Raw genomic sequence first — 27,569 nt, 5'->3', positions numbered from 1 at the left:
GTGTCGTGCAGCTGAGAATTCTCAGTGAAAATGCCCCAAATTTACAATTGTCGAAAAAAGGAGACGTTTTAAAACTATTTTAAGTCCAGCAACTTAATCTTTATAAACACAACACAACCAAATTATACATTTATTGCAGTGTGAATCCTAACACATTCCAGTACAGGCTCCAGACTTTTCTCATGACAGCTTTATACAGAAAAAAAAGTCTGGAATGATGGGGCAGCCAGCTGTGTGATGTGGGAAAACTCCAGAGCAACTGTTCTGACACCCGAGTAACATCTTCATGTGGGACTTTGTTTTGCTGCTTGATAATTAGAGAGAAGATATCAGCACACACACAAACTACAACCCAATCTTGCCAAATCCCAGAAACTTACCAGAAACCCCCAGAAAGAGTGCATAGTGGAAACGCATCTTTCCCACCTACAAAGTTTGATCAAAGACTCTTCATTTTACGTGAAACCTATTTGCATAACCATGAAACGACTGAAAAAACAAAACTACAGCACTAGATAGGGAGTCAGGAATTCCGAAGTTGTTTATTTACAGTTCAGAACAGGGAAATGTTCTTTGTCAAAACAATCAAATGTTGAACTGAAGAACTTGAATGTATCCCCTACTGTTGGGCATCTAAACGCAAAAAACCAGGGCATGTACATGGGCATGTACTGGGAAAGAGATGATAAAGATGATGAAAATAAAACTATGATGTTATGTGGTACAATCCATCATTAAACTGCAATTACCCTCCAGACCAGCCATGTTTTTCTTTTCAACCACAGCAATCCGAAGGTCATTTTTATATTTGGCTTCTTGTTTGATTCCATGGTATCAAGGACTAAACCCTTTTCACCTCAACAAGATCAATGTTATTTTTTCCTTCAACAAAATATTTCACTTCAGCAAAAATGGCGTTTTCATACTTCGGTCATGAGTGAGATTTGTAGAGAATGCTTCCTGATCTGCGTGTACAATGTAGTTGTTCAAAAGCCAAGCCAATGATCAGTTTACTGTGCAAATACAGCATATTACTACAAAAAAAAGTAAATTTTACTGGAGTGACCTATGTTACTGAATATTTTTCACGTATTTTTATGATCGTTTAAAATTTTGATTATGCTTTTGTCTAATTTGATCCATTTGCCTTTGTTGTAATTTCAATAAATACAGACATAATGCAATATTGATAATGCTACTGCTATGTTTGAACATTACAATGCAGTTATTTTTAACTAAGTAAATTGGATTTAAAGCTTTTAAACACTCGTATGAAGATTTTGCAAAGAATGAAGCTGAATGTATTAAAAGGAAATACTGTTCTGAGCATACCATGGATAATGTACCAACTACGATTTGTCAAAGCTTTTTATACAGTAAATAAGTTCCCTTTGGATAGCGTTTCTCCTCAATAATGTCCTCTTCAGTAGTAAATCTCTCTTACAAAGCCTTTCCTACATATAAAATTAGTGTTTTACAGTAATTCAAAAGCGGGGTTAATATTATATAGCATGCTTCTTTTTCTAATAGGTATCCTATATATATATATTCTTTAACTATTATACCTATTTACATTAAAGTAATCCATTCTCTGATTAAAACTACCCTTTCACCAAATTAGGACTGAACATAAAGACTTGTGTTCTTTCAATATAAGGCAAGCTACATTGTTTTAGTACCTAAATACAGCAGAACTCTGATCAGCATATGAAAATATTAGTATAATCAATGTCCTTTCAAAACACAATGTTTATGCATATATAATGATTAACTGGAACATATTTTGGTAAACAGTACAATAATAACAACAGGCACAGTTTGTGACAAAGTGGTCAGATCTTTGTTAAAACAAATGTTTACTGTATATGTTCACAAACCAAGAGAAGTAATCATGTTCCAGTTTGGGTTTTTTTACATTTTCCTGATCATTAGATTCTAATGATCTTCAGATGCCCAGAAAAACTATCATCTCTTTCATGTTTCACCTGCTTTAAGTGATGTCACTGCAGGTATAGTGAAACTGGGTGTGGATGAAGACCAGCCCTAGAAAGGTTAAACAGGTGAGTCGGTGGCATAATTGTGTCACGGTGTATCACTGTGAGCAGTCATGACATGAAGTTACGGGACTTGTGTTCAGCACAACGTGCATTACATGACTGCCACAGATAAAGAAAGACACGCATGAGCTCATGCTTGATCGAGTTCTCCTATACCCAGTTAGTCCGGAAGAACGCTGCACGTAAAAAGAAAACAAAACACACAACACACACATATCACCGACTCCTTTCATTCATCGTGTGCAAACAGAAAGATGGAAAGACATTCAAAAACAGTGGCCTGAAGTGGTTTTGTGTCAAATCGTTTTCTGAAACACAGATCCATGCACCACAGGTTTTACAATTGTACAGACTTTACATGATATAGAAATGTTTTCATTAAAAGACACTTCCAGTTGGTATTATCACATCTTTTACATCCTGAGAATAAAAAAAGAAAAAAATACACCATTGAAAGTGTTTAATTCCCCCCCCACACAGACACTATATACACCATGTTGTTGCAAAGTGGGAAAGAGATTATTACAACATGCTAAAATTGGGTTGATTACCTTCTTTTCAGCATAGACCTCCCTTACAATCTCACCCTCTTCTAAAACAAAAGCAGTGTACTATGGCTATGTATATACGGTATGACTTTGAAAGGAACATTAATCCCCACTCTTGTATTTTTCTCCGTTTTGAAGGCGAGATATATTAAAAACAACAAATCTATCTATGGCGATAACTAAGCAGGTTTCTAATCTTTCTCAGTAGGGCACCTTGACATTAAGCAATCTGGTTTATGCTCTGTACCAAATCACACCCCAAAAATTGAAGAACTGCATTTTTTTTTAAGTACTGTATATGACGTTTTTTGTTTTTGCCCTACAAGGCCTTCAAAGAGATTATTCGGATTTTATGTTTTCAATCATTGAAGTGCGGGAAGAACTCTTAGACACAGAATAGTACTCGGTCTGTTTTCCAAGCACAGAATGGCTTGGGAGCTGGAAGTACAAGGAGAACCATACTGTACATGACCAGTGCCAGATTTCTGAACCTCTAACAGGCAATCCTTTCTGGAGATGAGGCTGGTGGTAGTGGGGTTTTGACAGGGCTATTCAGCCAGGGACTTCCAAGTCTTATCTTACAAGAAAGGCTCAGGGATTCCCTTTCTCTGAGCCAGGAGTGAGTTCTGTGCTCAGAAAGGGGTGGCCTGGTGGACATTCTGTAGACAGGTGAGCAGTCGGTGATAGGGGCTGCCCGGGCAGGCCACAATCTCGAAGACAGACTGGAAAGCCCGCCGGTCCAGCTCCTCATCAATCTGGTGCCTGTAGAAGTCCATGGCCACTAGGCAGAACAGGTTGACATCCACAAGCTCCGACTTCCCCATTCTGCTGATTATGTGAGGAAGGCTAAAACACGTGGATTAAGGAAAGGGTGTGACGATGAAGAAGTTAAAACAAAAGCCATAATCTACCCATTTAAGCAACAAAATGCAGAAGGAGTATGTTAGATCCATTCTGTAGCCAGGAATTAGGATGCAAAACCATGATGATGAAAAAAAAATTAAATCCAAACATCATCATCATCATAATATCCTTACACTTATAGAGCGCTTTTCTGGACAATCCACTCTAAAGGACTTTATAGGGACTTCCTTCCACCACCAATATGCAGCCCAACCTGGATGATGCAACAGCAGCCAAAGGGTGCCAGACCTCAGCTACACTTCAGCTATCAGAGGGGAGGAGAGCAGAGTGATGAAACCAATTCATAGATGGGGATTATTAGAAGGCCATGATGGGTAAAGGCCAATGGGGAATTTGGTCAGGACACTGGGGTTAATACCCTTAATGTTTTCAAGAAACACACTCAGGGCCTCTGTTTTACATCTCATCTGTAGAATGGCACCTTTTTTACAGTGTTTTTTATAGTGTCCCCGTCACTATACTGGGGCATTAGGACCCTCACAGACCACAGAGTGGTCTCTAATAGCTCTTTAGCAGCAACCTTAGTTTTTTCTCAGGTGTTCTCCCATCCAGGTACTGACCACACCTGGTACACACCTGCTGAGCTTCAGTGGGTTGTCAGTTGTGCGTTGTAGGGTGTTATAGCTGTTAGCTATATAGTAAATATACATCTACATGGTGGAGTAGATGCATGTTTGATGTATATTTTATGGTGGTGGAGGGGATCCCCATTACCTGTAAAGCGCTTTGAGTGGAGTGTCCAGAAAAGTGCTATTTAAGTTTAAGCAATTATTAAATTATTATTATTATATTGTGATGTCCACACGAACATTCAATTTGATATGTCTGAATATTCTTTTTAAATATTTAAATATTTTTTGCCAAAAAATCAGTCTACTGAACATTTGTCAATATTATTCATTACTGACTTATAAATAAATACAAGTAAAGTACAATTTCAAAGTACAAAGTAAATTAAAAACACCTCTTATCATTTACTTTTAGTTACTGCAGTATATAGTATATATTATGCTAAGTAAAAATATCCTGCAGAAGCCAAATATGGCAGTGGGACATTCAATTGGAATCCTGTATTACAAATTTCCTATATTAATAATAAAATATTCACAGGAAGTTACTGTAGATCATGTAATGTTACTAGTTGAAAAAGAACAAATGACTGAACAGTAAGAGTGATATGAAAAGTTACATTAGCAAGAGGAAAAATGGCTTTTAAAATCAAAATAAAATAGAGCAAGACATTGAATAAAAATGGTATTTTACAGACAGAAAACGGAAGAATAGAGGTACTGTATCTAAATTTGAAACAAAGAGTGGAGATATTTGGTAAGAAAGAAGAATAAGTAGTTTGAAAAGGAAACAACGTCAGCACCTTTTTAAATGATTCCAAAACTGATTGATTAAAGCAAAATTTCTAAGGTATTTTAGCAACATATGTTTTAATTAAAGCTTTAAAGGATACAGGGCTGAAATCCACTGGCTAGTCGAAGCGCTGACGAAGAAACAGGAAAGACTCCACATCGCCATGGCTACTGGTGTCCTTTGAGTGAAGTTGGAAAGAGACAGGAGAACCCAATCTCGAACCATCGATGACTGGCCCGTAGCGTGCAATGTCTGGAATACCTGGTAAATGGAAGGAAACAGGACTGTAATGTCAAAAAAAGACTTAATAAATATAACTTTACAGTGTTAAAAATTCAATTCCACTAAAATCTGATTGAATGTTCCTCATTTTATTGGTTCTCTCTCTTTTACTTGGAAGACTCACTAACAAATGCAGACTGCAGAACCTTCCAGAATGCCCCATAAAACCTGTGTTACATACAAATTGTTGGCGGCAATAAAATAATGAAACTGCAGCCCTGATAGTTTAATTTTAAATTTTACTTTTCTACTGAAGTAGGTGTTCCCAAGTACCAGGAGGATGTCAGTCTGTGAGTGCTTCCACAAAGACTGACATGAGGGAGGCTTAGACATGATGAAGGACTTTACTTTTCATTTAAGCTTCACTCTGTTTTTTCTTCTGCACTCCAGACTGGTGCAAAAGTACCAAGGACAGAAGGCTGCATTCAGGCTGACCTTGTAAACAACAGTCGCCATGAACTGTGGGTAAGGCTGCTGATTGGACAGGAACTCCCCAATGACTTTGTTCATCACATCCTGAGGAGGGAAGAAGTCATCCAGGAACTGAGGGAGGATTCTTGCCACCACTCTGGCTTCGAAAGGGAAGCCTTTTCTGATTCTGGAGAAGAAAGATCAGTATTGAGCAAAAGGCAACAAGGCTGAGGACTGGTTCCAATCTAACAATACTGCTACCTTTGTTAACATGTTTAAAAGATCTCACAAAAAAGTACAACATATCAAAGTTGCCTGATCCATTCATTCTTCATTAAAATACAATGCACACTAAAGAGGGATTATCCAACTCCTGAAAAATGAAGAACAAGAGAAGGCTGCACACTAAACCCTCTGAAAAACAACTAAGAAGGGCACTTCTTCTGCCACAATCCCCCCCTCCCCCGACTGCCTGCAGAAGACCCAAATCAAGAGCACATAATCACAACCTGTTCTCTCTATCCATTATTTCTGCATCAAACTAAAGGCAATGTTTAAATCGAAAAGCCACCAGATCCAGCTTCTAACCCTTGAGATAACCATCAAACAATGGCAACGACTATAACAATGAGATTTCACCGTGGACCAAATTAAATAAAATGCAAACCAAACCTCTAAAATATGTGAAAACGATTACAAACATGTGATGAAAATGTAACTTCTGACAATTTTTCTTTTATTCAAGATCCGGCAAAGAAGTCCAGCACCAGAACCATGGCGTACCTGTCGAAGAGAACCGAGACGCGCTCCATGGCCACAATCACAGACTCGCTGTCGGGGGCTGTGGGATCAGAGTCCGCTGCCCGTCCCGGACTGCACTTCTCCTTTCCTGTCCAGAACACACGGCCGTTTAACAAGGCACTGAGGAAATCAACGATCCTTATCTGGGGATGAAGAACTAATAATCGTGTAAAGGTAAACCCAAATTGTTCTCTTAAAATATAATGTTGAGAAGAACCATTATATGCCACTTGTAATACATTTTGAGCATCTCTGGTCCATCTTTTGATTTCAATCAACACTAAAATGTAATTATTAAACACTCTAAAATCTCTTTTTAGTTCTTCAAAAGCTTTCTTATGTGTGAAAATGACTGCCTTTGATTCAAACTGCAAAGTGCAGAAAAAGCTCGTTCCTCTTAGTGGATTAAGCTCTGGAATAATGGCAGAAATGAAATGCATCAATGATGTGAATCAATAATGCATGGCCCCTTAATGTTGAGGACTGCAGTTTGAACGTCTTTGCAGACGCATAACAACGAAAACAGGCTTCTTGTGGACATCGCCACAAGCTGTAACCCTGTTGGAAAGGGCCATGCTGTGTTACCAGTTCCTGTGTTAAGCTGGCATCATACTACATGACTCGACACGACTCCTAATCAGAGAGCATGTCAAATTTAATGACTGCAGTTGCTGAGTCTCACTGCCTTTTCTGTCCTAGAGGGTGCCAAATTATATGACTAGGAATCGCAGTGGGTGACTAATTACAGGATTCCTTCACGACTTTTCATCACGGTTCCAAATCATGTATTGCGGCGCGAAAGTACCGCAAGGTCGCCTCATTTTGGCAGCCGTTCAACTTGGAGCACACTGGAATAAGAGGAGGAGCACCGCACGAAAGTAAACAAACAACTTGGAGAACAAGCACATAAACATCTTGAAAAATGTCACACAGGCACTGTTTTCCACAAATAAACATCTTCAAAAATATAATTCTTCTTTATAAATATAGAAACAAATGTACAAAAATAAAACAGTTGAAAATATAAAACGTCTTTAAAACAAATACCGTAAACAAATTAGTATTGCGCTATAACGTGTAATATACTGTGCACATTATCTCACAAGTACACATTCGGCTCACTGCCCACCCTTACGACTTGCGACTCGCTATGAGAAAATCAAACCAGAGAGTTGTAGGGGCTAGGACTGAGTCGCTGGGGGTGTCACACTACACAACTGACAGTAACGGGTGCGCGCTGCGACTTGTGAGTTTCTTACGATTCTGTAAATGAAGGCTACGACTGAAAATCCTAGGGAAAGTCGTGTTGTGTGACGCCGGCATTACCTGTGTACATGCAGGTGAGCATGAGCCCCAGAGCAGCCATGGCCCGGTGAGGGCTGGGCATGTTGACCCGGTCCACACTGAGCTTCACTAGTGCCTCCCCATCCAGCCGGGACAGCTGCTCTGACAGCAGGAGGCGCTCCAGACCCCGCAGGACACAGTGGTAAATCACAGACGGAGTGGCCTCCTCGCTTCCAGAGACCATCACGCCACACATCTGCAACAGCACCCAGCTAAGTGTCAGACATGTGAGACACAACATTTCATGGCTGCTCCTCGTAGGAAAGAGCTTCAAGCTTACTAATGGCCGGGACTATTTCAGAGTGCTTTTCATTTGCGTCCTTTCCTCCCAGAAGTGAAAGGCAATGCTTAAAATGTTAACACACGTGGTAGCGCCATGAATAAAATATGCCTCTAAATCTTCTTGAGGCTTTCCAAAGAACCATGAGTCATAATTCCTAATGTCAAAGAAGGCAAAGGCAGAAAAAAACATAGAAGGATAATGTTGTCTTTTTCTGATTTTGTAGAATAAGATATAAGGATGTAACGAAAGGCCTGTGTATTTTCCTATGCTTTTAAAGAACAAAATATCTTTAATTCAGAAATGATTGAGGTGCAAACACAACATGTAAAATGAATCCCTATCAGCTTCTTTTGATTTTCATAGGCAGGGCTGTTTAAAACATGAATTCAGAAAAGGGTTTTCTAGAAATGCCAGAATGAATGAGTAAAACAACTCTAAGTTTTATGTCAGTGAACTAGTTTTTTCTGTAATTATTCTGAATTGCTTTAGGTGATGCTGTTCTCAGAGACTTGACGGATTACACAAGATTGCATTGAGGATATGGGTTTGTATAGCAGAGGCTACAGTACATTTGTCCCACAGCCCCCTTTTTTCTAAACATCTCCCAATAACACGCTGCAGACACCATGCAATATCTATCCAAACAAAGGCCAAAAAAATGCTGCCACACCTGGATAATGCCAGCTGTGAATTCTGGGCCCACGTCCAGTGGATAGTTCTCAATCATGTAGAAGGCTGCCGCGCACATCACCAGCACATGCTGCTGATTGTGAAGGTGGACACAGCTGTAATCGGAACAAGGAGACAAAAGCCTGTGACATCACTGAAAAACAATTAGAACATTTATGGGAAAAAAAATTACATAAAATGGTATGAGGAGTACTGCTATCTGTATCAAATTTCAAAGGACACCAGTTGTCAAAATATTCAGTAATGGGTTTAGGCTGAGGAAACTCTTTAACAAGCTGACCTCTAAAATTGTCATTAGCGGCCTAATAACACAGGCTGCATGAATTTGTGTCAAATTATCCCCATGAGAACGCTGTGTGGGAAAAAAGGCAAACACCTCTTCTACAAAGCACAAAAATCTAAAATTATACATATCCTGCCAAGCAGTGAAACTGGTGGTAGGATGATAAAGCCTACAGAATATCACTTCTTCCACTGGCATATAAAAAAAGCAAACGATACTGCACTTATATTGTATTTGGGGTAATAAAAGACATATACTGTACAAAAATTTAAGGGAACATTTTTTGGAAAGTCTGCCACCATTCAATAGTATCTGCACAGCTGGTTAGCCTGAAGATCCTGTTCAAAATTAAGCAGAGGAAAATCTTCCCTGTACATATCAATGAAAATAATCACAATATCTGCCGAAAACAAAGAAAGCTAGATGATCATTTTCTGTTCCTTTTTAAACAAATCGGAACTGTCAAATATTTTTTTTTATTTTTTCCCAATTGGAAAGAAGCAAGTGCTAGCCACTTTTTCAGTGCTCCTGCCCCCCTACCAGCACAGGGGTGGTGGGGGATGAGGAGTATACACCTATTCTTCTCAAAGCTGCATGATCAGACCCTTTTGCTACTTTTCAAAATTCAAGTCCGGCCCTTGGAAAAGTAAAGTGACTCCCGCCGTAACTGTGAGCTTACAGGAGCAGGCAAGTCTAACTAACTAGAGCCCATCCAATTCTGGTAGCATCCACTAAATTTGTATGATGACTCCTGGGAAACCCCAGTCCCCGTCAGTTAGTGACCAAGACCAAACTGAAAACCAACAGGGTCCGGGCCGGCTGTCACTACAAACAAGCACATTTGCTGCAGGGGCCACTTGAGATACTTCTGTTGTCTTTTGGGTGCTTGCAAGTGTGTACGGATACGGAGCGAATCTCACTGTGCGATTCCCCGCAGGTTGGAGAGGAGGTACTCGCTGATGATGGGGATGAGCTGCTTGGCGGTGTCGTCCAGCAGGTCACACTCGAGCACGTACAGGATGCCGTGCAGCCCCCCGATGCGGGTGGGCATGTGCGTGCTGCGCAGGGTGGTCTCCAGCAGTCGGCTCACAGGCTCCGCTATCGCCTTGTCCTAACAGGGGGTAAACACAACTGAGATTCTGCGTGTGGTCCACATTCTACAGAGCCTGTTCTTTTTGTTTTTTCTGCGTTTGGCAAAATCCATTGTACATCTTGTCATCATCACAATGTCACAACGCTGATGAGAGACTGCTGCCTGATCATAGCATCATGCCAACCCAATCACAAGAAAATCCATTATAACATGATCTCAGCTGTCCCATATTAAACACTTTCATATATGGTAGTGCTTTCAATAATTACAATAATCCTGAAATAGAAATAATTTCCAAGGTATTTTTAGCACTGGTGTGCAAAACCAAAAATGTAATGCCTTAGTTTTTGTGTCCAGAGTGCATCAGAAGGTTGTGCACATGAACGGAAATCCCATTACTTTGAGATCGTCTGGTAAAGAAGTCTAACCAGAATGGTTGGTACTGCAAAAGGTAGGTAGGTCCCTTTTCAGGCCATAAAGGCCCATGGGGGAATGGGGTCAAGGGACACCAGTTTTCTCAACCATCCAACACTGGAGGTGGAGGTGATGTGGTCAGCATCATGCTCCGGACGGCCTATTACCCCCAGAAGGATTAACCCCTGGTACTCACTTGGAAAGTAGGCCGAGTCGACCTGGGAGCCGTCTGGAAGGAATTAGAGCAAGCTACATCGCCTGCCCCTACCTGGGATTGAACCCGGGACCTTCCAGTTAGGAGCTAGACGCCCTTGCCGTCTGAGCTACCACGGCTCCCTTGATATTGCAATAGTCAGGGGAAAATATAATTTAGTCTCATGGTGTTGATTAGGGTCAGAGTCCCGCTCAGGTGCGACAAGTCCGGTTACCATGCCCAGAACGGCTGCTGCCTTGCAGATGGCAGGGACCAGGTACTGGTTGAGGATCTCGTCCTCGGCAGGGTGGACCTTCTGGAGCTCCGTCAGCGTGCTGAACATCATCTCGAACTGATTCCTCTCCGTGAACAAGTCTGACACCGCTAAAAGCTGAGGATGAGTTGGGGGGGGGACACAAATCAATAACATTTACTCAACAGAGTGGAAAAACCCTAATGTCTTCGCCAGGCCAGCGCGCTCATTTGAAATGTGAAACTTACTGAGCGAACCACTTCACTAATCAGGATCACAGGCGTCTTCTTGTTGCTGGGGCTGCTGGGTAGAACCCACTGACTGTAGAGCTCCAGTAAGAACTGTGAGCAGGAGTGGATGTCAACACCAGCACGATGTTTCCTGCCATGACAATTAATGCCAAAATACTTTCAAGAAGTTCATTTTGAGAGTACTGACATTGGCTGCTGTGGCATTTCTCAGTTGACGCAGTTATACCTCATTATAATGCCAGCCTCACTTAGCAGTTTAAATGCCTGTCTATACCAAATTGCTTTTCTAAATTTTCTGAAATTCTCTGCCATTGCACCTCAGTAAAAACAATGCTTATTAAGAAAACAATGTTTCGGGCGTAGGGCCTCCTTCAGGAGCCTTTGACACCTGAAGAAGGCTCCACGGCCGAAACGTTGCGTTTTCTTTCTTCACTTTCCAGCATGGAATAAACCTATTACTTGTTCCTTATCAAGTGATAACCTATATAAACAGAACATGAGCAACAGGCTGGCAGGACGATTTAGACATGTTACAGAACTATTTATACTAACCCTTCAAATGAAAAACAGGTTGAGAGTGACATCAAAACATTTATTTTGCTTAACCTAAATGCCAGTGTTTGTTTTCTACATAGAAGCCAGAATCAGTAGTAACATGTTCTGCCTTTATAATCCAAACTACCACAGGAAGGTATTGTACGGCACGATTTTCCATTGTAAACAGCTTAACCCTGCGCAGACAGACAGGCTGGGAGCTCTGCCCATTAGGAGAGAACTGACCTGGAGTTGATGGGGGAAGTGGGAGGCGACACTGGGGCCGGAGCATCATTCTCATCCTCCTCATCCTCGTCCCACTCTTCCTCTCTCAGGGGGGTGATGTTGTTTCCCAGCCACATGGAGTGTATGGACACCTGCAACAACAGCGTGGCTTTACAGAGAGCCAGCCATTACGCCCACAAAGTAACGGGCCTTTCTGACCCCCCCCCTCAGTCCCTTATCTGCTAACTTCCTTCACGGGACCTTTCTCCAGTTGCTCTTCCGCCACAGGGACGCCACTTCCACCATTTTAATGTTCAAGTTTGGTTACTTCTGTTACCGTCACATTGAGGCCCAAAATGGGAAATTAAGTCTTGTGACCCCACTCTCCAGGTATGTCCTCTTTTCCTCAACCTCAGTAGGCTTTTGGGCCAAAAAGCAGAACCAAAAAGGATGTCTGACTTGCTGAGCCAGGGGAAGAACGCCTTTAGGTTTTGAAATGTAAAAATATAAACGGCAGAGGAAATGTCCCATTTTTAATGGACTACCTGCGCACACTCAAGCAAGACTCATGAGTGGCTTGCAGGCTTTTTCATCCATTCTAGTGACGCATAAAAGCTTGATCATGCTGCGAAGCCATAATGTGATGAGATGTGTTCTGTATGAGCTCATGCAACTTGATCACTTTTCAGCTAATGGTAGTTTGAGTGCATTTTGTCAGCAACACAAAAAAACTATTTTTGACTACTTATTAAAAAGCACAATCTTAAAATACAACTCTGACCAGACACAGAACAAAACAAGCCTTTTTCCCCCCAAGAGAAAAAAAAGCTTGTGGTGTTCTGGAATTTCCAATGAAAAACATAATTAACCCCAATTATGGATAAGGACTTGACAACGGACCTGAATTCTTAGCCTAACTTTCACATCCCAGTCTTTTCCCTTCCACTAGCAGGGACAAATAAAGCATTCTGACCTACAAGTGTCAGAATTAGCCAGATGTAGCCTTCAGTGATACAGTCCAGAATCAGACTTGAAGGATTATTCTTCTAGCAGCTTAGTAGTGCCAGGATATGAATTAATAATCTTCACTTCATAAATTCTTACCTATGGTTATATTAATTCCACAAAACTTCTATAAACTCTCCAAGACAGCGCTCAAAATAACGCCTCAGCCCCGTGCAAAACCTTTTCAGCAGATCCTATCATTTATGAAGGCTCTCTTACTACATGAGGGCAAATAAATCTCATCTTAGCCCCCATCTGTCAGAACTCTCTGCACAAATTCTCCTCAAACGGCACCACCTGCCAAGCAGTTCAGATCTCAGTACATAAATCAGATTGATTCAGAAGGAAATCCGGCTGAGCTGTGAACAGGATATTTCAAATATTTCATTCCATAGACCATGGCAAACGACAATGTTCTCACTATCTCGGTATGATGTACTGCAAGAAAGTCAAACCTGATGTAAAATGGGGAGATTTCACTGGACAATCTGACTAGCAGTGTAATAGCTCTTAAATTTCCATTGAAATCAAATACTCCTTTAGAAATTACTGCCAGTATTCATTTATATTTTTGATGCCAAATTTAAGAAAGTAGAGAACACAGCCCAGATATTAATCTTATAAATAAGATATTATTATAAGATATACCTGTTTATGAAATTGTTTGAATTTCACCCATGGGGTAATTAAAACAAAATTTTACATGATAAATTTGTTGGCATGCATGTGTAACCAGGTGATAGGGTCAGGAATAGCGCCTCACGCAGGCGGTTAGTTAGATTCTCGCTACCAGCTTGCTGTACTTCCAACTTGCAAATATCTCTGAACACCCGCCCATAGTTTTTCTAGTTCTTTCGGTAAGACCTATAAACCTGAAGTAATACGATTTTTTAAAGGTCTACAGTTTTATGTTTAATGCTGTTACTGCTCCGTTGTTTAAGTTTCAAGTGTTTCTATTTGTTTTAAAGGTATACAAAGTGTATTCGGGGTTGCAGGTTGTCAGAGACTAATACTGGACTTCGGTAGCTACTGTAACTGTGTTAAGTCGCAAGGTGAAAAGTGTATTGTGAGTTAAGTGTATTGTGATGTAATGTTAGAAATCATTATGTTCCGTTGTGTTTAAATGTGTTGTAGTAAAAGTTTTACAATAACAAAAGTTTTGTACAATAACATGTACAAGATGGGTAGAGAAAACCTCGCTACCAGTTTGCTGTACTCCTGACTTATAAAAATCTCTAGAAAAACTCCCATGTTTTTTCTACTTTTCATAGAAAATAAGATTTTAAAAAGGAATTATGTGTGAGTTCCTTCTGTGTGCGCCAATGACGCTCAACCATGAAGCTGCCAGAACTACATCGCCCCAGCCAGGCAGAATGGGGACTTTGACGTGGAAGCCATGGGGAAGTTGCTCAGTGCGTTTATGAGAGTTGTAGTTCCCAAGCCAACACTACTGTATAGTACGTCGACGAGCACGTTTTAATACCAGGCTCCCCTTAAGACAGGGTCACACATGCATAGAAGAACTGACTTTCACATCTGAAACTGACTCATTGGGCTACAGTACAAAGAACTTACCAGTTTATTTCACATACACTTTCCAAATAACTGAAATGCTTCAAGAATCTGAAACGCTATGTGAGCTGCTAAGCAGATATACCACACCACAAGCTTTTTTTTCTCTTACTGTGTGTGTAACTTAGCTTAATTTGAATGGTAATGGAAGATATTATCCTATCCAGAGCACATGGCCTGCTTAAGTAGATTGCATTATAGTTCTTACCTGTCCCAGTTTATAATCCATGTTGCCCATTTCTCTCTCTGTGTTTATCTGCAGGAGGAGCTTCTCATGGCTTATCAAGGTACCTCAAATACAGAATAAACTCCACATTAGAATTAATCAACAGCAGCAAAGGAATTCAGGTCTTAAATTAGCAAGACCACAATGGAATAGTTAACTTGTGCTCATATTTCAAATGTACATCCAAAAGCTTACCTCTATATCTAATTAAAATATTGGCATTCCTAAGCATACAAAAAAAGAGTAGTTTATAACACAAGGGATAAATACAGGGCTAACAACTTTTAAATCAACATGTGCTATGAAAGAAAATACAGGGATTAGACAGGTAAAACAGTGCCCCCACCAAACTGGAAGTCTGTTCCTATGAAGAACTAGCAGCCATGTTTATGGCACATTACATCCTTAATGTAGCTACCGACTGTGAAAAGCTTAAATTATGAATTACACGACCAATCATGCTCAGCATAAGAAGAAATGGACAGATTTTTAAGAAAAGAACATAATTTTTTTAATACATTTTTACTAAAAAGGTGCTGTCCCCCTCAATTTTGGAAATGACGGTTCACTGTTGATTTCAGCTCTTCTTGTACACTTGCTTGTAAAAGAAGTGATCATAACAAACCACCAAAACCTGCGGAGGACACCCACAGTTAAATACATACCCACCGCCATCAGCTCTCTGGAACCTCCAACATTAAAAACACAGGGAGCAACAGCAAAACCAACAATTTAATCAACAATCTTTGAACTACTGGGCTGAAATTGTAAAAAATAAAAAAGCACCCAACTTCAAATAAAAATGAATTCACAATGATGACATCTGTATCCCTAGGTAACTCAGTCAATTTAAATGACTTTTTTGGGAAGTCACCAGCAAAATAAAAGAACTGCCAATGAACACAATGAGTGTTTCTCTCTAACACTTTACTGGTCCTACATCGTGAGGTTCCTGTAGTACCTGAGACTGCTGAAGAGAGGGATGGGACCGGATCCCAAGCCTGGTAGGGGAAATGTGTGGCGATGTTGTCTCTCTTCGATGTCATTGCCTGGATCTCCTGTTCCAGAATCCCTCGAATAACACTCAGCTTTCTGCCAAACCTCAAAATAAGAGAAAAAAAAAGATTTTCTTACAAGCTCTGGCCCTGTTGTGCCACATACTGTACATCATCTACTGATCTCCTTGCAGACGTTTTTTTATATTTAAACATTTCAGAATTTATAGACCCAGACAGATTCCTTGTTCATTAAATGTTCTGCTTCCATTCTATTTGACCCTGAGACAAAAAAAAAATGACAATGAGACGGGCAATATTAATTCCTGTCATTGTCTTTCCACAATACCGGTGATCTGGAACCAATCCTTAAATTAAAATGATCACCAAAAAAATAGGAGGTCTGCATGACTGCAGAGGTCTAATTATAAACTACAGACTCCAAACTTTACCTCAGCACCCGCTCCATACCAGTTTCAATGACACAGGGTGCTATCATACCGTTGCCACTGTTCTTCCCAGTGTTTTAAAAACCACAGGGATTCTTCAATCTCAACAGTGGAGCCCCCACTCCCCTCTAGAATTTGACAAAACTTTTGTACAAAAAAGTTAAAAATTCTTTACAACTGAAACTAGTTTCTGAATATGGATTGTTAGGAAAGGGGTTTAAATGTCTAGTAAAAATAAAAGTCTTCTAATGTTTACCATGCATGTTTAGAAGAATGTACCGCTGTTTTAATTGAGTAGTATTTATATGAATAGTTAAATAAAGGCTTGTGTTGCTGCCAGGTTTTGGTTGTTGATCACAATGCTAAGGATTTTTTGAAAAAACATAAGGATCTAAGGATCCCTACAGATCTAAGAAAAAATTAGTTCCTTTTGCACTGCTTTAGAGTTCCAGATTATATTATTGCAATACTCTGTTGAACTGTATTTTCCAGTCACTGTTCAAAATGCTACAGCTGGAATGCTTGCTCATCCAAATCACTTCAAATGCATTGTCCCCAGGCTTAAATGTATTCACTGAACCCTGGAGAAGCAGAAGATTTACTTTGAGACCTAACTGCTGCTTGAGCTGATCTTCTGACCTGGCAATTCCTTGGAATGAAAGATTCTGCCACTCTTGGTAGCTCTTCAAAGTTGCTTCAGACAGGGCTGATATGCTCAAATCCAATGCTTTCCTTGTGTTTGCAACAGAATTCCCACAATCATGTGAAGCACCAGCACAAGTAAACCTTTTAAATCTCATTTGAAAATGTCACTGACTGATTATAGGCGCTTACCCTGCAGTCTGTGTGGGTCCTAATGCCCCAGTATAGTGACGGGGACACTGTACTGTAAAAAGGTGCCATCCTTCAGTATGAGACATAAAACTTCGGGATGAGGTCCTGACTCTGTGGTCATGAAAAATCCCAGGGCGTTTCTCAAAAAGAGTTGGGCTGTAACCACTGCATCCCGGCCAAGTTTTCCATTGGCTTTTACCAATCATGGCCTCTTAATTTATTCCCATCTATTGTATAAACTGGCTTCATCACTCTATTCTCCTCCCCACTGATAGCTGATGTGTGGTGAGCGTTCTGGCACACTATGGCTGCCGTTGCATCATCCAGGTGGGTGCTGCACATTGGTGGTGGTGGAGGGGAGTCCCCATTACCTGTAAAGCGCTTTGAGTGGAGTGTCCAGAAAAAGCGCTATATAAGTGTAAGAAATTATTATTACATATAGGACACCGTATTCTATTATCTCATTGTAAACTGCCTTCTCTGAAAGAAGACGCTGCATTTCTTCAGATATTCAGGGGCACTCGCGAATGAAGACGTGCTGTGCTAGTCGAAGCCTGCTTACCGAGTTTCCAGTGCTTTCAGGGTCTTGTTGCGAGGCTGCTGCTCCAGGCAGCTGACGGCGGGGTTACCAGCCACAGGGATTGTCATGGCGCTCAGCACCAAGGACGTAATGGCTTGCACAGCAAGAACATTGATCTGGGTCCTCTCCAGGTCCTCCTGCAACGGCCAAGCATTCACTGTGAGGTCTCGCTCTGCGGCATGTCTACAGCGCTGCCACACAGTTAGCATCAGAAGAGCCAGCGACGCACACAGGTTGTCAATACTCCTGCATTCAAAGGGTGGGGTACTCCCCACTTAGCTGCGTGGCTTGCCTTACTCTGTTAACTTGTTGAAACAAGGACATTGAACGATAACAAGGCTTTGGGTGGTTCACTGAAAAGAGGAGGGATGGTGGCACATAGAGGAATGAGTATTGTAGTCCAGCATCACTGTGTGGTCTTTACCTCCTGCTGATTCTCTGCCTCATGGTCCATTGCTATAGGCTGGGTGACCAGCACCCCCAGGAGAGTGGCCCAGGTCTCCTCAAACTGCGTGCGGCTGCTCCAGCCTGAGGGAAACACACAGAGGCTCCAGGGTTATATCGAACTGCCCCCCAGGTCAGTTCAGCCCACCTCAGTGCTACACCCCACTATTTCACAACTACTGACTTGTAAAGTTATCTCAACTTCCGAAGATAACTAATAAAGATGCTTTGGTTTGAGCACATCAGGTCGAACCTATCAAGAATATTAATAAAATATGAAGTTAAAAATATATATATATATCAGTAATTTCACATTTCCAAGAAGGGTTTAAATACTTTTGCAGGGCATTGTATTAATAGCATTTAAAATGGACAAGTATTAAGAACCACGTATTTAATAATCCTATTCATTCATTCCAAACTGTTGTTGTATTTTTTCCAATATATAAATTTATAAAAAAAAAGAAATACACATAATAGAATATGTTCTGAATAACACACACTACGGAACATTAAACAAACAGTAAATTAAACACCAGAAATCTTACTCCTTATTAAAATGTAACTGTCGTGATAATGAATTGAAATTCAAAACTGAATGATTGAATTAGTCTTTTCTCAGTGGGTTTTCTCTTCTCGACTTTCATCAAACTGCACAGTTCCTGAGAGTCCTACAGATATACAGGTGTGTTCTCCTTTAAGAAAGGCTTAAGTAAAGAACGGCAGTGGGTGCTTTATCACGAATGCCCTACCCAAGACATTGATGCGATACAGGAACTCCTTGAAGATGTCCTTCTCCTGCAGAAACTCCACTGGGATCTCAGGCAATGCAGTGCCAAACTCTCCGCCAGGTTTTGGGGACCAGCCCAATTTCCAAACCTACAATACGTAACAAAGCCTCATGATTATTAAAGGCAGAATGTTGGTCATGATAGCTTCATATTGGATGTTAGTGCTTCTAAGAAAATAGCATGAACACATAAATCTGGTAACCTACATTGCTTTTCAACACAGGGCACACAGAAACCACATGGAAGCTTCCCTATTTCAGGGTATATGTCATGGCTCACAGTAAAAGGAAACACAAACTGTAGTAGTCATGAAAAATCTTAGTGCTAATTTATTAACACTCAGAAAACAGTATCTGAGAACTTTTGCTCAGAAATTGGTTTCAATCATACCCATTTCTTGAAAGCAAATGCATTTTTTTCCTTTTGCAATAAAATGAGAAATGTGTTCGGAAGATTATAAGCAAAGGACCTGTGTTTTGAAACAAACTAGGAATATATATCACAATGTCTGGCAGGAAGAGCTGCAGCACTTGAAATAGATGTTTTTATGAACGAAACATTAAAACCTACAAAACTGAAGATGGATTATATTTTGCAAAACGAAAACTCAAGACAGTAACCTTTGCTAGCTGCATATGTATACAGGATTAATATGTTTTGCATCTTAAAGACTTCACATGGACCTATTTGTTTTGGCAGTTGCACTCGAAGATTATTTCTTTTTATCAGGAAAATGGAAATAAAGAAAAGATTTCCAGCGTATCAGAAATCTTCACTACCATTAACATGTAGTTGATTCAAAACACCTAATACAACATTTCTACCACTGGATTTCATTTCCGTTCATTAATGACTCTGAGTGGTACTTTATTGGAGAATGTTTACTTTAAATTAAGGCCTGAGTCACTCCGGGGTATTCCATTAAGACCAATGGGAGAAATAACACTTATCTAAATGTATTTTATGTATTTATCCTATACAGTTATGTTCATAAGCTTGATCTACCCCTTTATTATGCATAAATTTAAAGCCTCAATATACAGCTACAATAAATAGGTTTTCTTTATTATGATATAAACTATAAGTTTGTACTTTGGATCTCAGGACAAAGGCTATTGAAGATTATACACGGACCATGTACATGGATTTATGTAAAGACCGTGGCTCAAGCTCAGGTAAGAGCTTTATTTGATCTGGGAATCCGATGATAAAAAGGGCCAGAAGAGCTTTCATTCACAAGTGGACAAGTATGAACTGAAGATTTCATCATATGGCCCCTTTCAAATACCTTACCAGCGGTGGCACTCGAGTGTAGCTGTTGACCAGCGGAAGTCTTGCCAGACTAATGATTATATTGCAGAGTGTAGGGGTCAGAAATGCAGGGATTCTGTTGTTCCTGTAATGCCCCAATGCCAGGACGCTCCGAAGACCCTCCACCAGCTCTGCCATGATTTCACAAGCGGTTTTAAAAGAATCCAGTCCTTTAAATACATAAGAAGGAACAATTATTCTTAATCAATCTACGTGAGAGTGATTTTATATGCAGAAGATATGATATTGAGTCAATGGTGCCATCTAGTTACCAACCACCCAAATGCCTCAATTCAAGGAGAAAAAAGGAGGTGGAAAGATTTTAAAAGGCTCATTTCCTTTTCAAGAGAAATTAAACAACTGAAAGGCTTAAAACACGGAAAGGCACTGGGGCTGCTGCCCTATGTTAAATGCACATTTGAGCGCTCATCCACCTAAATTTATTAGAATTATATCCACTCAGATGCAAAATACTTGGAAAAAATAGAAATAAGGATGAAGTTTTTGGCCCGGCTTCCCTTCTTTCATTGACAAGCAAAAGAAAAACTTGTACGCTATTTTACGAATATTTTTCAAGACCATGCCCCTTTAGTTCTGTTATGGGTCTAATGGGTCAGAATACGAGTCCTTTCCAGTGCACTGGGCGTATCTGATACCAGCAGACGTCCGCTCACTCTCTTGAGAAGAGGCATCCACCTCATCCCCTGGCCCACTCTTATCCCGGATCGTCTTTTTCCTCTCCGGCTGCAGGAATCGTTCCCCAGGCTGCACTGCCACTGAAAGGACACACACTCATCTACCAACCATATACAGCAAACAATTTAACAAAATTGTGACAGGCCGCTTAAAACTATGCCCAAAAAGCCAAACAGCAAACATGAGGCGCAAACATGTAGATGGGAGTCTCACTGTCTTTCAGCTGTGAGACCATGCTTTTATTACAGGTGTGTCTCCTTTAAAGCGTCACTGCCAATGCTTTAAGGAACGGTAAAAGTGCAGGCTGGAACATTTTGTAACCTTTATTTATTCTAATGACTTCATTGTTCACGCTGCTCTTCTATGATGATTTTTTTATCTCAGAAGCACGAATATATAGAAAAATACAAAAAATATTGCAGAACGAATTGGTAATTATCCATGTAATTACTGCCTTTGGATCCCTGATGTTGTCATCACAAGAAAAAAAAATGTCAGCTGAAAATGTTATAACTGTTAGGAATACTACTACTAATCGACCATTTTGTTTTATGTGGGTATGAACATACTGTACTTTGAATTGTTTGTTAATCTGGACCAAGACACACTTAATACATGTCTCTGATGAAGTTCGTTCTTTTCTGAAATTGCAGGCATCCTTAAAATGCACAGTGAAGTGCAAAACGTTTGTAACTAACATTTATGTAAGCGTGCTTGTTGTGCAACTAACAGTAATACCCTTAACTAACCTGCTTCAAGAAGGAGTTTAATGCAATTTATGATAGAACAGGCTTGGCTAGCATAGCTAAGCGAAGCCAGCAAGTTCCAAATTACAGTCTGCTGTAAGGCGAGACAGCAGCAATCCAGTACTGTCTGGAGATCAATGCTCAGTGGAACCTCGTCATTTATCAGGTGCCATGCAACAGTCTGTGGAGGAAGATAAAAATAGGAAAAGAAATAAATCAGTGCAAAAGGTTTCACTCACTCCCCTCTACTAAAAAATTACAGACAGAATTTTTAACAAGATGAAAGGAATAAAGCAACAAGCTCATCTGTACATCCAAGTTCACTTAAGTGGCACAATCAACATACAGTACCTTCATGCATGTCCAGGGCTGCAAAACATCTTTTGATATTAGGTTTACAGAACGGGGCCTGAAGAGTACGTTGGAACAGAGTTTAATATGTTAGTACAGTACAGATGCAGCCATTCAAAACAAGTGGGGTATGCTGCAGTATAACACGGTGGGCGTGTCGCAGTATACCGCATCATACCGTATGCAAATTAGATTATGTTAATAGTATCCGGAATCACCTTGTAAAACTGCCAGGTGGAGCTAATAAAGGTTAACCTCTCCTGTACAGCATTTGAGCTGTCACCAGAAAACGTTGGTTTTGAATCCCGATCACTGCTGAGGGACAATCTTTATTCAATTAAGAATTTAAGTTGTATACTCTTTAGACTTTTAAATTTAAACAGTGTATTACAGCACGTTAATCATTAAACATTAAAAAGGCGGTATATTTTATAAAAGCAAGATTGTTCTGTTGGACAAAAGTACACAACCTACCACCTTTATCATAAATATTTTAATTATGGAGTAATATTTTATTCATCACAGTCTTTACCGAAGATATTACTAATAGTATTAATAATGAATGACCTTGGACAAGCTGTAAGCTCAAACTATTACCCTGGTCCACATTCTTTGTAACCGTCGTTGTAAACGAAAAGAGTTTATTTTTTCATTGACAAAAAGTAACACCACAGCATTTAGTTGATCCGATCACGCATTCGTTTCCAATCATACAAAGTAATTCTTGAGAATCTCCGATTCACCATGCCTTTCACATGCTCATAAACTATATTAATTTAGGAACATAAACATATTACTCTATGTAAACTGTACTGTATATTGCTGGTCTTGGTAGTTTAAAGAAAAAATACACACCAGTATTCCATTTCTCCCTAAACATTTTAAGCATCAAAGTCTTACATGTTGTTATTTGGGAAACGTTTTTACGTGCTCCTTCTGACCATATTAGGATTATATACTTTGTGAAAAGTGATAGTCTTTTAACCTTTTCTGTGAATTCGCTTGTTATCTAACAAATGCGTACTTTTAGAATTTGATTAACAGGGAATATAATATGGAATTGCGTATCTTAAATTAATAACAGTATAATTATATTCATGTACTGTCTGGCGGAATAAACTGAAGAGGTTAGTTAATGCGATATGGAATTATTAAGAATTATCACCTCTTTTTACACTTGAGAACAAATGAGAACATTCCACTCAGTGGGCGGTGCATTGTTATCTCAATCACCTGCCAATTCGTTTTACACCACTGGGCGACAGGAGAATGTGACTGTACTGTATCTGTACAGAATGTGTGTTTCAATCAATACAGTAATTGATTAAAATCGCAATCGCGTGTTTAATTAAATTCCTTTTTTGATTCACAACCTGAAAATGAAAACCACGTTAAAGTCACCTTGAATTAAAATAAAACGATTTTGGCACGGCTGTAGCATTTTCACGAAACCTTCTAGAGTTGTGAGAACACTTGCTTTTGTGTATAAAGTACATTGTGAATGTTTTCACAGCCTTCACTTTGTCGTTTTTATGCCATTTTTTTTACCACGCACGAATATCCCTATGTCCGTATCTTCGCAAGAGAATCAGTGCGAATTTTAATACTAATTAAATGACCGCGGGCACTTTCCACCCCCTTTACATTCTCAAGAGTAGAACAGACTAACCTTCTAATGAAAGACGGTCCACCCCCCCCCACGGACAGGAAAAGTGCCCACAGGCACTTAAACTTAATATGGTCAGTAACAGTAAACAGTAACATGGTCAGAAGGAGCACGTACAAACATTTCCAAAATAACCACATGTAAGACTCTGATGCTTAAAATGTTTAGGGAGAAAGTGGAATACTGGTGTGTATTTTTTCTTTAAACTACCAAGACCAGCCATATACAGTCTGTAACGTAGGGATTTCTATATGTCTTTATTTAGTGGTTACATTAGTAACAAAGGCTAAACTTTTAGCTTCAGTAACGCGTACGCCGTATGGCATACATGTTTGTTTTGGGTTTTGCTTGTTCACATATCTCCCCTTTTTATTAAACGACATGGTTGAAAACTGTTCCAGAGCCACTGTTGTTTCATCAGTGAAAAGTACATCATGAAATGCCTCTCCCTGTTCAATCCACTGGAAAAAAGAAAAGGAGGATAAAGCGTCTGATGGTCATAAATGATATTAATTTAGGAACAGCATCAGAGATATGTTTTTAACTGCACTGCATCGGAGAGAATATCATAGTGTGTTTTTTTTTTTACTCCCTGGCGGAAACTGGCTTCCATAAGAATCAGTATGGCTCAGAGATTAAATAAAACTTCACTCGCACCAAACAAATGTATATTTCTAAATATCACAACATGATCGAATTTAAGTCATTTTAATAACAATGAATAGTCACCTATGCGTTACAATATAAACATTTATACTGATTTAAATCACGTTTAAATCGCCTTTATTTAAAACCCATAAATAAAGCTGATACTGTTTAGACTTTTAATTATTTAAAACTGTATTACAGCAGCACAATGCACAATGCAACATAAATCGCTATCTTTGTCTTCTGTGTAATAATGTTCACCTCTCTGTCCAGCAAATTTACAATAGTAATAATAATGAACTTTATTGTATATGGCGCCTTTAAAGGTGGCTCCTCAAAGCGCTTAACAGGTTAAAAAGAATAACAACAATACAGCTAGGCTGGGCAAACGATTTTTTTTTTAAGAAATACAAAATGAGATATAATGATGTGTTCCGGCTTAGACATTAACGAAGAGCATAACACGTGGGCGGCGTAGCGGTCGGCTCTGGCTTTCCCATCTACTGTATACACTGCAAGTACAACCCCCCTCTCTGCGGGAGTGCTGGCTGTGACGAATTAAACTGGTTTCATAGGTATTTTCAAAGTAGAAGGGGGCGAGATTTCCAGCGAAAGACAACTTCCCTCCTCAAAAACCCAGTAAGTACAGTACTTACTAGTTAAGAATGCTAGGCTCCTCAATGAAATCGCTTTAACATGCTAATGCGTTGGTGTAACAGTCCGGGCGTGGCAAGCTTCTAATGTCAACTCGACTACGGCGAAAGGAACCCTTTCATTGGACGACAACGAACATATTCTAGCCCTAAATGAATTAATAGCAAACATGGTTTACATAAAAGACATTTTTCCAAGAAAGTTTAGCCTTTGTCACTAATTAAACCACTAAATAAAGACATAAATATAGAAATCTTAAGATTTTTAAAATACATGACTTTGCTAAATTTTATTTAAAAATAAAAACGATTCCAAATGCCAGCGGAGAGAGAGAACAGGGGAGGGATGTTGGTTTTGCATATGGAAATGAGGTCTATTTGGAAATGTGGAGTTACATGTTCTGGCTGTTTGTGAATTATCGTTGTTGAGTATGGAGTGTTGAGGTATTGATTTGTGTAATGCTTTATGTTGAAAACTGAGGTAGATTTTGTTTATAATAAAGAGGATAAACTGGGATGGGAGGAGGGTTTGGTTTTGCATAGGGGCGGGATTATGATAATTGGAGGAATTTGAGAGAGTTTAATGGTTTGATATATTTGATGTTGTATTGTGGTTGTTATCTAAGTTTTTGGTTTGTATTATGTTTATATGGTTGTTTTTGTTGGTTGGTCGTTATTATGGTTATTAATAATACGATCTATAGTTGAAATCTGAGCCTAAATAAAAAGAAAAAGCATTTTCAGAGAGCAATTACGCTGTTTATGTAGAATAAGTGATTAGGTTTATAAGCAATCTAATAACTTATTCGTTTAAAACGCTATATAAAATGAAGTTTATTATTAATTTGCTGGACAGAGTGGTGAACATTATTATGAATAAGACAAAAATAACGATCCTGATCAGTTTAGAAATCTGTGTACGCTGTAAGGTTTTTACTTCTTAAACTTTTAAAATACACGTTTTGAATAGAAAGAAATCCTCTTCCTGGTACAGTATGTATAGCAAACCAGCACGTCTTTTTTCTCTAATCAGAGGGGTGTCAGATGGTGTCAGCCAATCACCATTCTGAAGCCCTACCATATTCTCTGGTATAGGGAGACCCCAGAATTCTGTCCGATAGTTTATATAGATAGATGATAGATACTTGTATTGATCCCCGTGAGGGAAATAAAGTAAATCATTTTCATTTTAGGAATTATTAAATGCTCGGTTAAAAGTAAAGGAGATTGTCTGTTATAGTGGACATAAAAACAAGAGTTCGCTGGCATTATATCCTAGAAGACACAGACCGGCGCCAGACCGGGAGAATGCCCGCAGGTTAAAAGAAAATGCCTGATGAACAAGGGATTGGACAGTTTCCAAGTGCTTGTACAATCGATGGAAATGTTCAAATTAATGTGCAAAAGAAATAAACAAAATAATCATATATTTCTTTATCATATTGGCTAGCTAATGTCCTCTCTTTGCTAGTTAGTGGCTGTGTTTCTGCGTTGAGTAGCAACGGGTGACTGTTCTCAGGCGGAAGATGTAAACAGCTTAATTTTCGTGTTAAATAATTTTTTTAAATTAAAATTCATTCTATACAGCAATCGCATATTTGAGTACCGTTTCATAAAACTTTCATGCTTAAAATGTTTAGGGAGAAATGGAAGACTGGTGTGTATTTTTTCTTTAAACTACCAAGACCAGCCATACACAGTACGGTTTACGTACATACAGTAATGTTTATGTTCCTAAATTAATATCGTTTATGACCTTCAGATGTGTTATGCTCCTCTTCTTTTTATGCTCAGCTACTAAAATTTCCCTTTAGTGGTAAAATTCCATATAAATATTCAAAACTAAGCAGATTAAAATGTGCACAGTAAAGAGATTAAATGATTAAATCTTTTCACTACCAACCAATGCACCACGAGTGCCCCTGTCGGTCATTTTGGCCAGCCTGCGGTGGCTTGTGGGTAGTTTACCGTACCACGGGTTTGTACCGTGCATTTTGAATGGCTGCATCTGTATATAGGTTAACCAGGTTTTTTTTTTTATCTCAGCTGCATCACTAGGGGAAGAAAAATCTGGCCTCATGAATATATAATTGAAGTCGGTTACCATCAAGTACAGCCTGGGGAGGCAGGCTGGGAGACAGAAAATTAACTCATAAAACCATGTATACATTGGTAGTGGGGAGGTCTTAAGTAGTATACAAAAGCATTTCAATACATTACCACACATTTTCATTTCAGATTATAGAAAACTGATCTGCATGCTTCTCTGTGGACCACTTTCCTGAAACTCAGCCGAGATGATAAAATCAACTGCCCTTCATTGGAAGATCCTGGTTTCCCTAACGCAGGATCCATTTGTATGTGAACATTTCTGCAGCAAACGTGCTTCACTGCAAAGTGAAGCCCTAAGATTTAACAATGTCAAATCTCGGTAATCATTCTCTTCTCTCTCATCCCACACGCGTGTGCCGAGCTGAGCCTCACCTCCAGTGCCATCACTACAAAGTTGGTGATGTCGGCCTCCTTTTCGCTGGGGATGAGAAGAACCGTTGGAAACTTTGAAAGCGACAGCAGGTACTGACTCAAGGCTCTGCACAGACTCACTACAGTCTGGTAGAAAACTCTCTCGCCTGCAAAAAGAAAAACAGCAGCAG

General features: G+C 39.6%; 1 protein-coding gene across 2 annotated transcripts in view; it reads right to left on the bottom strand.

The window, feature by feature from the left end:
- Nucleotides 1-77: 77 nt before the first annotated feature.
- The window catches only part of htt (huntingtin), a 92,420-nt gene continuing 64,928 nt past the window's right edge, over nt 78-27,569 (bottom strand). For both annotated transcript variants that reach the window (XM_069190079.1, XM_069190082.1), the window contains 19 exons: nt 27,400-27,545; nt 21,601-21,778; nt 20,830-20,931; nt 20,138-20,325; nt 18,806-18,932; nt 18,034-18,137; nt 17,592-17,746; nt 15,713-15,852; nt 14,734-14,816; nt 11,970-12,100; nt 11,187-11,319; nt 10,921-11,076; nt 9,906-10,096; nt 8,683-8,797; nt 7,712-7,925; nt 6,368-6,473; nt 5,609-5,771; nt 4,992-5,152; nt 78-3,451 (listed from right to left, as the gene is read on the bottom strand). In XM_069190079.1, coding sequence (XP_069046180.1) covers nt 3,238-3,451; nt 4,992-5,152; nt 5,609-5,771; nt 6,368-6,473; nt 7,712-7,925; nt 8,683-8,797; nt 9,906-10,096; nt 10,921-11,076; nt 11,187-11,319; nt 11,970-12,100; nt 14,734-14,816; nt 15,713-15,852; nt 17,592-17,746; nt 18,034-18,137; nt 18,806-18,932; nt 20,138-20,325; nt 20,830-20,931; nt 21,601-21,778; nt 27,400-27,545 — 2,807 coding nt within the window. In that variant the 3' untranslated portion in view covers nt 78-3,237. The remainder of the gene's footprint in view (nt 3,452-4,991; nt 5,153-5,608; nt 5,772-6,367; nt 6,474-7,711; nt 7,926-8,682; nt 8,798-9,905; nt 10,097-10,920; nt 11,077-11,186; nt 11,320-11,969; nt 12,101-14,733; nt 14,817-15,712; nt 15,853-17,591; nt 17,747-18,033; nt 18,138-18,805; nt 18,933-20,137; nt 20,326-20,829; nt 20,932-21,600; nt 21,779-27,399; nt 27,546-27,569) is intronic.

This window comes from Lepisosteus oculatus, chromosome 1, assembly GCF_040954835.1.
Source record: "Lepisosteus oculatus isolate fLepOcu1 chromosome 1, fLepOcu1.hap2, whole genome shotgun sequence".
NCBI lineage: Eukaryota > Metazoa > Chordata > Actinopteri > Semionotiformes > Lepisosteidae > Lepisosteus > Lepisosteus oculatus.
The sequence above is the reverse complement of the archived record's forward strand: the minus strand, read 5'-3'. Positions and strand labels throughout refer to the sequence as shown.